Source organism: Monosiga brevicollis, genomic scaffold, assembly GCF_000002865.3.
Source record: "Monosiga brevicollis MX1 MONBRscaffold_3 genomic scaffold, whole genome shotgun sequence".
NCBI lineage: Eukaryota > Choanoflagellata > Craspedida > Salpingoecidae > Monosiga > Monosiga brevicollis.
The window spans coordinates 859,651-873,953 of NW_001865040.1; the positions used below are offsets into that span (position 1 = coordinate 859,651).

At 55.8% G+C, this 14,303-nt stretch overlaps 5 protein-coding genes across 5 annotated transcripts in view; 2 read left to right on the forward strand and 3 right to left on the reverse strand.

Annotated features, from left to right (window-relative positions):
* Positions 1-39: 39 nt before the first annotated feature.
* On the forward strand, positions 40-1,506 carry MONBRDRAFT_19580 (uncharacterized protein). The gene is made up of 7 exons (XM_001742973.1): positions 40-56; positions 187-236; positions 362-401; positions 491-591; positions 712-840; positions 934-996; positions 1,148-1,506. Exons 2-7 carry the CDS (start codon positions 234-236, stop codon positions 1,310-1,312), a joined length of 501 nt encoding a protein of 166 aa, XP_001743025.1. The 5' UTR covers positions 40-56; positions 187-233; the 3' UTR covers positions 1,313-1,506.
* A 251-nt stretch (positions 1,507-1,757) lies between these two features.
* On the reverse strand, positions 1,758-6,400 carry MONBRDRAFT_31190 (uncharacterized protein; the record flags this gene model as incomplete). Its single annotated transcript, XM_001743294.1, has 21 exons — positions 6,186-6,400; positions 6,010-6,096; positions 5,844-5,922; positions 5,692-5,751; positions 5,532-5,592; positions 5,331-5,416; positions 5,113-5,252; positions 4,954-4,999; positions 4,784-4,873; positions 4,568-4,696; positions 4,439-4,495; positions 4,241-4,336; positions 3,978-4,154; positions 3,780-3,807; positions 3,221-3,399; positions 3,075-3,132; positions 2,800-2,929; positions 2,441-2,660; positions 2,253-2,341; positions 2,085-2,145; positions 1,758-1,919 (listed from the first exon to the last, which is right to left on the reverse strand). The coding sequence occupies exons 1-21, from the start codon at positions 6,269-6,271 to the stop codon at positions 1,758-1,760; spliced, it is 2,121 nt and encodes a 706-aa protein (XP_001743346.1). The 5' UTR covers positions 6,272-6,400.
* Positions 6,401-7,582: 1,182 nt separating this feature from the next.
* On the forward strand, positions 7,583-8,583 carry MONBRDRAFT_22849 (uncharacterized protein; the record flags this gene model as incomplete). Its single annotated transcript, XM_001742974.1, has 4 exons — positions 7,583-7,802; positions 7,911-8,051; positions 8,199-8,360; positions 8,447-8,583. 4 exons carry the CDS (start codon positions 7,583-7,585, stop codon positions 8,581-8,583), a joined length of 660 nt encoding a protein of 219 aa, XP_001743026.1.
* A 486-nt stretch (positions 8,584-9,069) lies between these two features.
* MONBRDRAFT_14362 (uncharacterized protein) lies at positions 9,070-9,855 on the reverse strand (the record flags this gene model as incomplete). Its single annotated transcript, XM_001743295.1, has 3 exons — positions 9,070-9,129; positions 9,403-9,607; positions 9,758-9,855. The coding sequence occupies 3 exons, from the start codon at positions 9,853-9,855 to the stop codon at positions 9,070-9,072; spliced, it is 363 nt and encodes a 120-aa protein (XP_001743347.1).
* Positions 9,856-12,686: 2,831 nt separating this feature from the next.
* The window catches only part of MONBRDRAFT_14515 (uncharacterized protein), a gene marked incomplete at both ends in the record, with an annotated part of 4,181 nt that continues 2,564 nt past the window's right edge, over positions 12,687-14,303 (reverse strand). Inside the window, 2 exons of the mRNA XM_001743296.1 lie at positions 12,687-13,064; positions 13,275-13,893. Of these exons, the coding sequence (XP_001743348.1) occupies positions 12,687-13,064; positions 13,275-13,893 (997 nt within the window). The remainder of the gene's footprint in view (positions 13,065-13,274; positions 13,894-14,303) is intronic.

The following is a 14,303-nucleotide window of genomic DNA, read 5'->3' on the forward strand; positions in this document are numbered from 1 at the left end:
TAAAACGAATTTTTGTATTTTGAGCGAGATCCGTGACGTGCAGACTCCATTTTCTGGTTCGAAGTCGCTGTATCCGCTGCCGGTGCCCCGGTCGTGGTCGAGGCTGCAGTAACAGCATTTGCTTTGGAGCCTCTTCTTATTGTTTGAGAAGCAGCATACTTATCCTGCTTCATGCTGGGCTTGTAGTTTCGGACCAGAAAGGGGCGGGAGTCAGAAGCATCAAGAGCAGAATAATGGTGCGTAGCAGCGGTGACCTTGGCTGGCTAGCTGCTAGTCAAGCCTTAGACGTGAGGGCACTTGGCATCAGAGCTGATTGAATCTGCTTTCTTTTGGTCGGGCTCTGTCCCGTTGTTTGTTGTAGGCGGCGCGGCGCTCTGCAACTCCCGCCAAACGGGCAAGCAGTATGTTCAACTGGATCCCAAGAAAACCGGTCCCGCCGGCTTATCTTGCTCTCGTCTTCCCTCACCAGTCCCGCCACCTCCGTGCTCAGGTCAAGTGGAATTGACTGAAGAGCAGAAGCTCGAGATCCGCGAAGCCTTTGAACTCTTTGATACCGATGGCTCGGGCACCATCGATGCCAAAGAATTAAAGGTCAGCCTCATCCAGATCCGCATGCTGTCCCCCACTTGCAGTGAATATTGGATCAAGCTCATGCACGGGTCGTGCCGGCGCACTGCCTGTGTCGATGGTTGGTATGTTGCAATCATGTAGGTGGCCATGCGGGCGCTAGGATTCGAGCCGAAGAAGGAGGAAATCAAAAAAATGATCCAGGACGTTGACAAGGATGGCTCAGGTAGCATCGACTACAACGAGTTTCTGATCATGATGACTCAAAAGATGGTACGTGAGTCATCTCCCACCTCCGCTGACAATGAACGGCGGCATCGAGAAAATGAGGATTCATTGGTGTCTTTGTGCGTGTTTCTCGCACAGAGTGAAAAGGATACCAAGGAGGAAATCATCAAGGCTTTCAAGCTGTTTGATGACGATGGCACGGTACGCCTGTTTTGTCTTGACAGAGGCATCAAGTCATTTCCCGTTTGTGTCACTTTTTTTGGACGCCCGCCACTTGCTTGAGAGACCTGCATCCCATCATTCTGTGCTTCGTCTTCCCCCCCCCCCCCCCCCCCCCTCCTTACACACACAGGGCAAGATTAGTTTTACCAACCTCAAGCGCGTTGCCCAGGAACTGGGCGAGTCTCTCTCAGACGAGGAGCTGCAGGAGATGATCGAGGAGGCCGACCGCGATGGCGACGGTGAAATTAATCAGGACGAATTCCTTCGCATTATGAAGAAAACCAATCTCTACTAACATCAGCGCCAGGTGCTATCATCCTCTCGTCATATCATTTTTCTGCCCTGCCCTGGTTCTCAGGCAGGTCGGTATGTCTTTATCAATCCTGCTCAAGCAGCAGCCGAGGCCATGCCTCTTAAGGGTGCGCTGACGCCCGTCACCGTCAATGTTTGCTGTATTTCTTGTTCCTCATCTCTGTGCACCGGTCTGAACGAGCCAAAAGCCTGCCTCCCCGTTAAAAAATTGAAATAACTCTCATCACAAAAAAATAAAACGAAACAAAACAGCGTTTTGCATGCCTGTTCATCGGGACTCGTTCTTGCTCCCCTGAGTGTGCCTTTGTGCATTATATTGTCGAGTTGGTGAGTCAAATCTGCTGGATTGATCGGCACGAAGCAGTCGGGCAGACTACATGCTGGTCCTTCGAAATCAAATTTGCCGGCAGCACGCAGCAAAGGAGTTGTCACCGCGACTCGCCCTCAGCATCGGACGATTCATCGCTACTGCCGCCACGATGGCGACTTCGCTTTGGCGATCGATCACCTCGGTCACTGCGTCCCGAACTTTTATGCTTCTTCTTTAACTTTTTGTGCTTTTTGTGCCTGCGGCGTTCATCACGATCCTCCTAATATAATCAGATAACATACAAATGCACACCAGCCAGGGGCACAGAGGCCAACAGGTCAGTTCACCAGGCACAGTGGGCAAAGCAAGCAAAGTGGCTGGGGGAAAGGAAGAGACACGGCTTGAGTTGACACCCATTTATTGCACACGACCTCCTGTCACGTACCTCCAGCATCTTGTGCATGACGCTGAGGAGCTCGGAGGACGAGCGACCCGTAGTACCGTGGCTGTGAGTTGCACAGACGTGTGATTGTTTTGCTTGGGGTGCCAATTCCCTTTTGATTTCGCTTTTCCCCCTACTAGCGAACCCGGTCGTCTTTGGGCGCTGACCAACCTGGCAGTTGACGGAGATAGCTTGCCAAATGAGGCTCGCGCAGCCGTATCAGCTGCCTCAGACTGTGCAGCTCGCTTGACAAGGTAGTTCTGTAGGGAAACCACCACCAACAAAAGTCAACAATCCTGTCGTGGTAAAAGCACATCTAGCGTGCGGGCTGAGGGCGAGGAGCGACCCCCCTTGCTTACATGAACAGATTGGAGCATTTGTTGGGCCTTGGCTTCCTCAGGGCCATGTAACTCAAGGGCTGCTGAATAGTCCTCAGCGGCGTCGACATATTTGCCACAGTCCTCGAGATATTTGCCCCGACGAAAGTAAGTCGTTTCTAGATAGCGGCGGCCGTTCACATGTTCCGGCTGCAGACGCAGCGCCGTCTTGAGGCAGTCGACAGCTCGATCATACTGTTGCCTATGACCCATTTCAACTATCAGTTGCACACAACCTCGCATGCCAGGTCTCCGTGACATGGTAGCGTGCGCGTAGCATCAGAGCGACCACACGAGGGGACGGGAAACGGGCAGGGGGACCACCAGACAATGCGGCCTACAGAATGGTGTGGAGCGTGCCCTTGGCCACAAGCGCCTCCACGTTGTGCTCGGATAGTTGTAGCGCCCGATGATACAAAGATAGCGCCTTGTCATGGTCCCCTGCTCGTTGGTGAGATACCCCTGATTTGGCTATGTGCACCAAGCGGCGGCCACGTGCATGAAAAGTTGGGCCGGAGTGAGGCAAGGGTGATGAGGGCTGGCCGTGCAGTGAAGTGACGGAGAGTTGACTAGGCAATGCAGTGAGGACGCCGTGCTGCCAGAGCGAACTACTGACTCAGCTGCAGAGAGAGTTGTTGATCTTGTTGCAGACGTAGTGAGCGGTAGTCCTCGCCCTGCGTGGGTTGAGAGCAAGGCAATGTCGTGAGCTCAGCCTGCGACCGCGGCTTTGCGCCTCCTCCGCTTTGCCACAGGTGCACGTACCCGGGGAACAGGGCTCTGGAAAGCTGGCAGCAACGAGGCAGCGGTTCCAACGACGGGAGCCAACACGGCCTTGTAGGCTGCGTTGTTGGCGTAAGCGGGGCAGTTGATCACGCTCGCGTAGTAGTGCACCTCAGAGGGCAGCTTACCCGCCATGATAATGGCAGTGGCGACGGTGATGCCTGATCAGCAAGAGCTACACGCTCAAGGTGACCAGCAGATCATAATCAGTAACGACAGCCTTACGACCAGGGGTCATCGTCGCGACAGTTCAGCATCATCGGTCCTGGTCACTTGGCGCCTCGCCGTCACAAACGAAAATGCACTCTGCTGACAATTTTTTTTCGGCGCCAAATGCCCAGCAATAGCTTGCATGATCTCCAAGCCCCTCCTCTCCCGTACGAACTTCCCCCACTATTTTTTTGATATCGCGAAACGCTTTTGGTCGACATGAATTGTTCAACGTTTGGCTCGAAGTCCCTCATCAACTAGGCGTCCCTGATACGTTTGCAAGATGGCAAGTCTTTAACTTTAACCTAGGGGGTTGAGGGCGGGGACGCACTCTGTGGTGGTGCTACCGTGTTGGCGCGCTGCACCAAGGATGGATGGAGTGTCACGGGGTAGCGAGAGGGCCAAGGGTACGGATGGAGCACAAACAATGCAGTCAAAGGGTAAGCTCAGGCCTGCTGGAATGTAGGTGCAGGGCGATGCGGGCGACATGCATTTAAGACTGTTTCGCACTGCCATTGGACTGACGCACCAGTGTTGGTGGAAGGCCAACGGTCTGCTGCGAGGCGTCAAGCAGGGTGCCACGGCAGCCTTGACACAGACAATCTGTAAGATCTTGCCCGTCTACGGTCAGACGATCTCGAATATTCAAGTGGCCATCCTTGGCCGTGATTTGCGCGATGCTTGTTGTGGCAGGGTCCGTGGGTAACTGATGGAGCAAGCGTGGCAGGTACATGAGCAAGATGGCAAAGCCGGTGCTTTCACGCGGAACACAGGTTGGCAAAGGAAACCAACCCCGCAAAGGCGACAATCAGGGGCATCGGGCCGGTCGATGGCCGCAATCTTTTCCGACGTGCGATAGATGGCTGCAGTGGTTGAAGGAAAGTCCACCTACGGGGTCGTTGACAGAAAATTGATGTTACACGTCCCAAACAAGACCTGACCAGGAAGGAGACTGTTAGCGGGTAAGCGAGCGGGACCAAGGTTGCACACCGTCAGGTTAGCCACAAAGGCTTGAATCAAAGACTCAAAGCTCGTCTTCTCCGGCGCCTATGCATGGTTGGGTTGATGATTAAATGGGCCTGCAAAACGCTGGTATGACCCAACCCAGTGTCAACGTACGCGTGCGCCCACGGTGGGGTACAGCACGGGTTCCAGGCGACGAAAATGGTTGTAGTAGCCGAGTTCGCGCGCCGAAATGGCGCGCAGCGGGCGCAGCATGGCCGTGCCATCCACTTCATCACAGAACGTCTACATGTCATTGAGCAAAATTCAGCTGCGCCGCCGCCAGCGGTATAGCGTTCCCTGCAAGGGCCGTAGCTGGCGATCTGCGCTCACCGAGAAGCGGGTCATGTTACCCCCGCGTCCTTGCGTGGTCTGGACCAGGATGCGCATGGCAATTTGGTCGTGGCAATCACCCACCATCAGCTGTCAAACGCAAAAGAGCCGTCAAAGGCGGTGCCCCAAACATCAGAGAAGGGGAAAGATGGGGGTGTGGCGGGGCAAACCTTGTGACAATCCAACTGTTGCGTGGCAGCCCGCAAGAGCCGTGCCCTGCGGATCACGATGAGCACACAGAAAAGACGAGACGAGGCGAGAGAAGATGTAATGAGATGTGTGACATTCACTCTGTGTCCTCCCATGCCTCGCGCAGAGGCAAGACGTACTTCATTGTACGTAAAAAGTCTTGGCGGGCCGTAACAGTGGAAAGATCGGCAAAAAGCGCACAGACCCGGGCTGCGGCAGCCGTCAGGTCGGGCTCGTCATCTGCACGATAAAGCTCCTCGAGGCGTAGCACGTGTACCTCCTAACCCAGCGCGGTAATACCAGGTGAGATCGCCCGAGCCAACCGGGCCAAAGGTCCATTGCGTGGCGGTATGCAGACCTCGTAGTCCAATGCATTGGCCAATGATTGGATGCGCTCTGCCCGGCGCTCGTGCTCGGCCTGAGTGGCGCCAAAGAGGCACCCATCTGGATACGCTCGTGGTGAGCGGGCTCATTCGGGCAGCGCGAGGCGAGAGCCAAAAGCCGGCAGGACTGGCAGATGTAGGTAGAGGCACGGGTGCAGCAATGTCAGACTACGCACCATCAATGTGGATGACGGTGGGTACGATTCGTAGCTGGCGGTGTTCGCCCTTGGTCATGTGCTAACGACCCCCGGGCGGAGCGGAGCACGTGAATAAGAGCAAACATCCAAATGCGGAGCCAAGGGTCGGGCGGCGAGCTGCCAATGTTCAAAGTCTTACTCGACGGATGATGCCCAGTAGGGCAGTTGACCGATTGCCACCGGAGAAGGCAAGCGCAATCTGGACCAAGGTGGGAGAGGCAAGGGGAGGCCATGTCAACACGTGCGGCCTCGGCGTACAAAGAGGAGGCGGGCAGGGGTCGGGTGACAAACCCTTTCAAACTGCCGGATCATGCGATTCTTGCCCAGTTCGGAACGCGACTTTCGGTGTACGTTGTAGATGCAACAATCGCTGCCGGCACGACCGTATGTGAGGGGACGGGCACGGGGGTGTTGCTGTGTGTCGCCATCCCCAAGTCTCTCGTGCTTTGGGCCTTACCGGCAGTATGGAAGATCCTTTTGAAGCAGAACGTGAGGAGTAGCTTCGCGGCATCGCTTGCAGGCATCTAGACGAAAGCGCGCTTTGCTGCAAATTGCAGAGTGGATGAGCATCGAGCTTGCTTGAGGTGGGGCGTCGAACGAGCAGCCAGGGCTGGTGAGAGAGTGGGGTCTAACCGTTGCTGTGTGGAGCTCGGTGCTGTGGGTTCAGGACTTGCGGCAGCAGCCGTGGGGTCTGCCGAGGCAGTATCCTTTGTGGCCATGATGGCGTTGCTTGATAGGAAGATGCGTGAGCCCGTTGAAGCGACGTGGCCAGCCCTCACAGCCCCCACAGCCCTTACAGCCGTCGTCGTCGCGCTTTCCTGCTCGTGGGCGCGTTGTTCAATTGTCAGATACTTTTATCCGCCGTCAAATCTGACATTTTAGCAGCTACCAAATGAAACCAGTCGCCGTAAACGAAAACGAACGGGGGGGAAACAGAAGGCCAAACACGTGTTCTTCCTTCTTCTTCTTCTCAGGCGCAATCACCTGCAACATCCCACAAAAGAGAGAGAGAAAGAAAGAAAGAAAGAGAGAGAGAGAGAGAGAGAGAGAGAGAGAGAGAGAGAGAGAGAGAGAGAGAGAGAGAAAGAGACAGAGAGAAAGAGACAGAGAGACAGAGAGACAGAGAGAAAGGAGAGAGAGACAGAGAGAGGAGATACGTCGCAAAGTGTGGCATTAGTTAGAGGTTGTGTCACACGCGCACTCTCGTTCACAGCGCAGCCGACTCCTTGACCTTGACTCGGTGACCAACACGGTTCTGCGCAGAGGAACAGTAAGGCAACGCCAAGGTGTGTGCGTGTGTGTGTGTGTGTTTTGGGGGAGGAGCGAGGGATGGAAGCGTCCTTTTCGCTTGCTGGGACATCTGGTCCCTTGCCTCGTGTTCTGCGCAGCACGAAGAGACAGCTTCGTCCGCAAGGCGTGCGAGCGACGAGCGCCAGCGATGGTCAACGCATGAGCAGTGTGCACACTCACCTCGTTGACGTTCTGCGGCTGGTGCTTGCTGTTGTACTTGGGGGTTTGCGTAGGCGTTTCGTGTGTTCTCTTAGGCTCTTTCGCCTTCTCAGACTGGGCACGCACGGTGGTGCAATTGCGTTTGTCGCTTAGCGTCCTCCGCATTCACATTCGAAGAAGGCCGACACCATGGCCCAACGTGACGACGACAATGCCCGCGATCTCAGCGGCTTGACCGGTGGCTATGGACAAGTGGATATGGGCGCTGCCCCTTACCAAAACGTTCTGTCGGCCCCGGGCGGCTCAGGAGGCTTTATGATGCCCAGTATGTTTGCCATTCGGCCGCACCCTTCGAAGATGGAGTGGGAGGCCCTTTGCCTGTTCAGCTACACAAGTGCCAATAACGCTCGAGGCGGGCGTTCTCTTTGCCGGTGCTCTGGCTCAAGCATGCACATGCACTGACCATGCGCGTTGTGCATCCTTCAACTCTCCAGCAGGCAACCAATTTCAGAACCCCTACTTGACTGTCAACCCCAACGTCTTGCAGGTGCGCTCAATGATAGTCTGGTGCTCAGCACCCCATGGCGGGGCCGATCAGCTGGCCCGCATGCATACTTCCCACAGGGTGCTGCTTTTCGGGCTGCCGCTTACCCGGCCAGTCTCATACCGCCCCGTCGGACTTTGACATGCCGTTTTTACAGCAGGGCAATGATTCCGAGTTTCTCTTCCCCAAGGCCGAGGACAAGGGTCGCTCCTTTTCGGAAAAGGCCTCATATACCACTGGTGCCTCCTACATTGCCGGTGCGAGATTCGCCTCCTTCTCAGCCTGCTTGACCCGACTGCAAGGGCAGATGGCTCTTGTTTGTGACCGCCAATCCCTCACAGCACGCTGGTGTCTGTACCATCCAGGCTCCTTGATCGGTGCCGGCTATGGTGTGGTTGAGGGTCTGCGTCACCCCAACGCCGTCACTACCAAGCTGAAAATCAACACGGTGCTCAATGCCGCCCAGAAACGTGGTCCCTTCTTGGGCAACACCCTCGGCGTAATTGGTACGGCCTTTGGATAGCGGCTGGCGGCTGGCACGCTTACATTTTTCACAAGATTACCGGCGGGAGGGTAGGACCTCAAAGCAAAAGTATCTGTCTGACCTTTGTCCTGGCTGGCGTACTTGCTCGTGTGCGTATTTGTGTCTGCAGTCTTGATGTACAACGTGGCCAACTATGGTATTTGCAAGGTCCGACAGACTGACAAGCCACACGCGCTTGACCACATTGCGGCCGCTACCGTTGCGGGTGGTCTTTACCGCAGTGCCTGTAAGTTTCGCGCCACCCCGCTGAACCATCATTTCAAAGCGGCTGGTATGCGGCACCAACTAAGTTGCTTGTTATTTTCTTTGCCGCTCCGATCTCTGGTTGGATGGCAAACCAATGTTCGGCCGCTGCAGCTGGCCCGCGCGCCGCGGCCCTGGGCTCGATTACCGGTCTGGCGCTGGCCTCCACGTTCTTCATCGGCAAGGCTCTCGTTACCAAGAGCGACGATACCTCGCTCCTGGATGCCATCCAGGAGAAGCAGTACAGCTAGAGCGGCAGGCCGCCACGTCTCTTTTCATCCCAACCTGTTCTCCTTGCCTTTGCTAGTGCCTCTTTTTGGGAGTCTTGGCAATGTATACCTTTTCCCCTTCCCTTTCGTCTTCAACGTTGCCCATTCGGGTTCCTTTCTTCTTTTCTCACAATCAATCCAGTACCGACTGAGCAAGTCCTCTGTTTTGTTTAGCACCACATGTGTTCCCACGTTGTGCCAACTGGTTGGGAGTCTTCCACATCAACATTAGCCGTAATCACTTGCCTCCACTACCATCATTTCATCATTCCTAGCAGACAGGCGCTAAAGGGGTTTCATGTAATTTGACATCTGATTCTTTATTTTATTCTTGATTTGGGCTGGCTTATCTGAATTTGGGCAGTATATGTATGGTGTGGAGTGGAGGTGAAAGGTGTGCCTTTGGACGACGTTGTCCATCATTCACTTCTATTCGGAAAGAAGAAAGAAGAAAATGCGGAGGCCCGTTTACTTGCCCTTGAAGTGGTCGTTGATGACCTCGACAGCCTGGCCAGCAACACCGTAGTTCTGCATTGCAAAGCAACCAAAGCAAACAGGGATGAGGCGAGCAGCGACGATGGTCTCAAGTAACACGCAATGAGCCAGCCAGACAGATCAGATCGGGTTGCGTGTTTGTGTGCATCAGACAAAAAAAGATTCCGGAAGAGCGTTCTCGTCAAAGTGACGTTCAGTAGAGGGGGCTCACGTTCATCGCGCGCAACACACACACACAACCTCGACCAGCTGCCCCCATTGAGGTCAGCAAGTACAAAGATCAAGCTCAGAATGGAATCGACTTACGGTGACGGCGACGCAGCTGCACTTGACAACCTTGCGGGGGTTGCCATCCTGGTCGAGCTTGCACAGACCAGCCCACTGACCGAGCTTCATCTTGTCATCAACCTTCAGGAGGCTGATCTTCTGCTCAGCGCACAGAGCCTCAATCAGCTTGATGATGTTGGGCTCGTCGCAGTTGGTGGCCAGAACGCACAGGTGCGCGCTGCCCCTAACACGCGTCAAAGAGCCGCAGCAAGACAGAAGAAAGAGAGAGTTGCCGAGGCAGACATGGTGAGCGAAGGTGGGGTCGATGGCTAGTCGAGAAGAGCCTTGATGACAAAGCCAAGATGAAAACGGGGAGAAGATAATCAAGACTTACTTGCTGAGGACCTTGGCAACCTCGTGGAGGCCACGGGCAAGACCATCGACGTACATGGCCTGCTTCAGGACCTCGGGGAGGGCCTCCTCGACAGTCATGCGGGCGTTGGAGACGCTATTGGCATAAAGCACACCGGACCCCACGTGAGCTCTGGCTGGAACTGTGAAATTAGGTTGAGGGGAAAAAACACACACGGCCCTGACAGTGGCGCTAGAAGTGCTGGGAGAACCAGATCAACTTCAGATTGCGCCGCGACAAGTGGCCCACAAAACAAGCAGGAAAGTTGCCCTGCTGCTCATCCGCGCTCAATGGATCATTCGGACGCACAAGACACCAATGATGGCCAGGACAAGCCGCGAAGCTCAACAACTTACGGGGCGGGGGCGGTCTCGGCCTCGACGGGGGTAGCAACCTGCTCATCAGCCATTTTGAAGGTTGGGAGAGAAGAGAAGCTGGCGAAAGAAAAGAGAAGCGAGTGAGGGTGCACAGGTGACCGTCCTCAAGTCTTCCACAAGCGCGCTACGCACTTGTGTCGTCTCTGGTCAAGCGGGAAAAAGTGCGCTCGCCGGTTCAGGCAAGTCGACATCAGTTCCACGAGGGTTCAAATCTCACATGCTACAACAACTATACACAACTACTGTTCTCAGTCCGCTAGTTCAGTTGGCAGTTGTCTGACGGCTGAATGTCAGCATTTTTAGCTAATCATGGCAGCAGATCAAATGTCAGCACGGTGCCGGTCTGCGGGTGGGAGACGTCGTGCGACTGAGGCCTGTGCGGGTCCGGCACAGGACCCAAAGATGGGACCGGATGAGAATTGGTTCCATCTAGCTGTTTTCGGGGGGCTGACTGACTGGTTGGTCGCTTCGATTTTGGATCTTAACCGAGGTTCTTGGTGGCTCGTTTTTTTAGACTGGCAGCCACTTTGGTGGCCGCTCCTGAGCTGCTGGAGGCGCTTCACACACACCGTCAAGTCGTGGGGACGACTGCCACAGGTATACGGGGAAAAGCAAAAGGAGGGTGATTTATTCCAACCCTTCGGGCATGACCGCATGTCTTACGTGCGCTGTGCCAAATCATGTATGCAGGCCGCCCTACCAATCGTCTGAGCGGACCTCGACCGCTCCGCAGCTTTCTGCGGGAAGAGAGCACAGTGCCCAAGGATGGGCCCGTCGTGGATCTCCAGCCGACGTATGCAGTTCGGGCCATGGCCTACGATGTCTCTTCTCAAGGGCTTCACGTTCGCATTTTAGGTGAGAAAGGCGTCCATTCGTGTATGGTCAAGCTAGGCGAGCTTCGTTCTGGCCTTTTCTGGCCTGTGCCGTGTAGACCTAATGTACCCCTTTGCAACTGGCGTTGCCGCGGCCCATTTTGATCCCAAATAGGTCTGATCAATCTCAACGGGACCCTTTCACCATGCCGCATGGCCAGCGGTTCAGACGGACAAGGCGCCAACCCCGAGGCCATAGAAGGAATCATTACCCGTATGTTCATGGCATCCAATGCCTCTTGCCGCTTGATCATCCCCTTGCTTTTAACCATGCCCATCACACTTTGTCAGTCAGTCAGTCAGTCAGTCAGTCCGTCAGTCAGTCAGGCTGCCTGCCGTCTTGTCTTGTCCCTGGGTGCTTGAGTTTTCACTTGTCTTTTGCCATGCCACCGCTAACGGCACTGCCTATTATCTTGGCATGCTCACCCGTGTGCTGGCATCTATCCAGCTCCTGTGGGTGTCTCGCGTTTAGATCGCTTGGTCGGTGAAACCGTGGCGGCTGTTGTTGTCAACTCCCACCGGCAACCAGTCTTGTTGACTCTGGATCCCAGCGGACTCCACGATCACTATCGCCTGCTCGCTTTGACGCCGTGGCCATCGAGCCATTGACCAGTAAAGTAAAGAATGATTGGGCCAAGAGGAAATGCCTTGTCTTGTCTGGGCATGGCTTTTCCCGCTAGCCTGCTTTGCTCTGAGAGCCGTACCTATCCTCAACCTTTTTCTCAAGTCCATTGACCAACGATTTTCAAAGCCGACATAGTTTTGCATTCATGACAAGACATGGCAGTAACCACGAAAACAGCCGAACGCAAAGCACGAGAATGCTCATGTCGCTCTGCAGCCTCGAAGATCTTATTATTCACTCACATATTTAAGGTTGAACGATTTTACCAGTGTCATGTCACAACAGCATGACGACTCGAGTCTTGACAGTCTGGAATGTCAGACAAAAAAGTAACAACGGAAAAAAAAGCCAAAAAACAAAACAAAACAGAAAAACAAAACAAAAAAGAGTCGCGTGAAACATGCTCGTGGCTTGTTCAGGATGAGCATCTTAGTTGCCAGCCATGAAAACCAAATCCTCGCCGTCGCTGTCTTGGTCCGAATCCGAGTCTTCCAGCGAATAGTGGTGTTGTATGCTATGATAGCGCACGCGCGATGTTCGCTGTACACACGGCAACAAACGGGAGAGTCAGCACACAACCCAGACAGCGAACGAAAGTGCCGTACACACTGGAGCACCGAGAAGGAAGACAAACGTACCACGCGGCGGATGATCACGATCACGATGACGACAAGAGCCAACAGGGCCAACGCTCCAAAAACAAGCTCTAGCGGCGCAGCCGCAAGCGATGGGGTCGACGAATGGTCACCGTCGCTCTCATCTTGGGCACCCTGCCCAGTCGACGAAGGGGCATCGCCATCATCATCATCACCATAATCAACTGTCTGCATCTGACCTGCCGTGGGCTGGGATGTTAAAGGGGCAGCTGCAGAAGAGGCGGGGGCGTCAGTGGGTGCATCTCGATTGCAATCCGTTGGCAGAGGGCCGTGGCAACCCGATGTGCACGCGGTTGCACAAGGTGAGCATGTGTCATCGGCCGACACAAACGTGTTGTCTGGGCACGCCGCCACGCACGTTGCTCCCAGCTTGAAATTGGCGCACGAGGTACACGCCGACGGACCGGCACCGCTGCATGCGTCTAGGCACTCAGCATCGCACTCGACGCAAGTCTGACTACTGGCATCCAAGAAGGTGGCAATTGGACAAGCAGCCACGCACGTATGACCAAGGCGTGCATGAAGACAAGCCGTGCACTGTGTCGGACCTGCCCCAGTGCACCCATTGAGACACTGCTCATCACACGCCAGGCACAGCTGGGCTTGGGCCTCCAAGTAAGTACCGGCGGGGCAGCTCGAAACACAAGTGCCTTCGTACTCGGCCACGGCACACGTGTCACACGTCTCTGCTGCCGGGCCCGAACAAGTGGCACAAGCCTCGTTGCACAAAGTGCAGCGACATTGCGACACATCCAAGAACTGGCCCGTGGCGCACGGCTGATTCATATTGCAGACGGTACACACGTCCCCCGGGCAGGATGTACAGCCCGCAACGCTGCATGGTCGGCAAACGGCGGTCTCATCCGCAAAGTGCCCCGCAGGGCACGCATGCACACAGGAACTGCCCATGAGGTAGGACAAGGGGGCACTGCACGTGACAGGCTCGCACACGCAATTGGCGCTGGTGACCTGGCCGTCAGGACAGGTGACGTCGTGGCAGTCGGCTGCGTCGCAGTCGGTCTCAGCTGGGCCGCTGCAGCCTGCTACACACGCCGTTGCACAGGGCTGGCAAGTACTCGTCGCGGCATCGGCGAATGTGGTGGCAGGGCATGAAGCCACACAGGTGCCATTGTAGGCAGCCACAGCACAGTCAAGACAATCAGCTAGGCCCGAGCCGGAGCAACCGGCAGCCCCGCAAAGCTCGTGGCATTCTACGCATTCCCCCGAGGCGAGCTGCTGCAGGCCCGCAGGGCAATCAGCCACGCAGGCGCCGCCCAAGCGCACATGCACGCAGTCAGGTTCCTCGGCTGGCAGGCAATCTAGATTGGAGGGTCCTTGGCAGCCCGCGGCGCACTCAGTGTGACAAGGCCGGCATTCGCCGTTGCTGGCGCCGAAATAGTTGTCTGCGCATGCGGCCACGCAGGCCTCACCTTGCCGCCACTCTGCGCAGCGTAGGCAGTCACCCGCCTCGGGGCCTGTGCAGAGCGTGCAATTGGCAGCGCAGGGCATACACTGCCCGGCGTTGTTGTCGAAAAATCCCGAGCTGCACGCTTCCACACACTGGCCCTGCTCAGATAGACCCACACAGCTGTCATCGCCGGTGCAGTCGGCGGCCGAGGGGCCCGAACATGATTCGGCACAGGCATCGCTGCATGGCAAGCACACAGTCGTTGCTTTCACCGTGGCATCGGGATAAGCCAAGGCAAAGGCAGCCAAATCCTGAGATGCAAATGTACGGGAAGGGCAAGTCGAGACACAGCTCGCTTCATGTTGGGCGTGCAGACAGGCCTGGCATTGAGTAGAACCGGGGCCAGTGCAGGCGCCTGCACATGTTGGGCTACAGGCAGCACAGTCAAGCGAGCCTGCAATGGCATAGGTCTGATCGGGGCACACGCATTCGGCAGAGTCCTCAAGTTGAACGCGCGTTGAGGGACAGGTCGCAACGCAGACCACTTCGCCTGTGCTGTGCTCGCTGCCCGCTGGCAGCGTCACCTGCAG

Bases quoted from the DNA above. Each gene is read 5' to 3' on its own strand.
- MONBRDRAFT_19580 (XM_001742973.1), top strand. The intron at 402-490 runs GTATGTTCAACT...CTCCGTGCTCAG, and splicing joins TCCCGCCAAACGGGCAAGCA to GTCAAGTGGAATTGACTGAA. The intron at 841-933 runs GTACGTGAGTCA...TTTCTCGCACAG, and splicing joins TCATGATGACTCAAAAGATG to AGTGAAAAGGATACCAAGGA.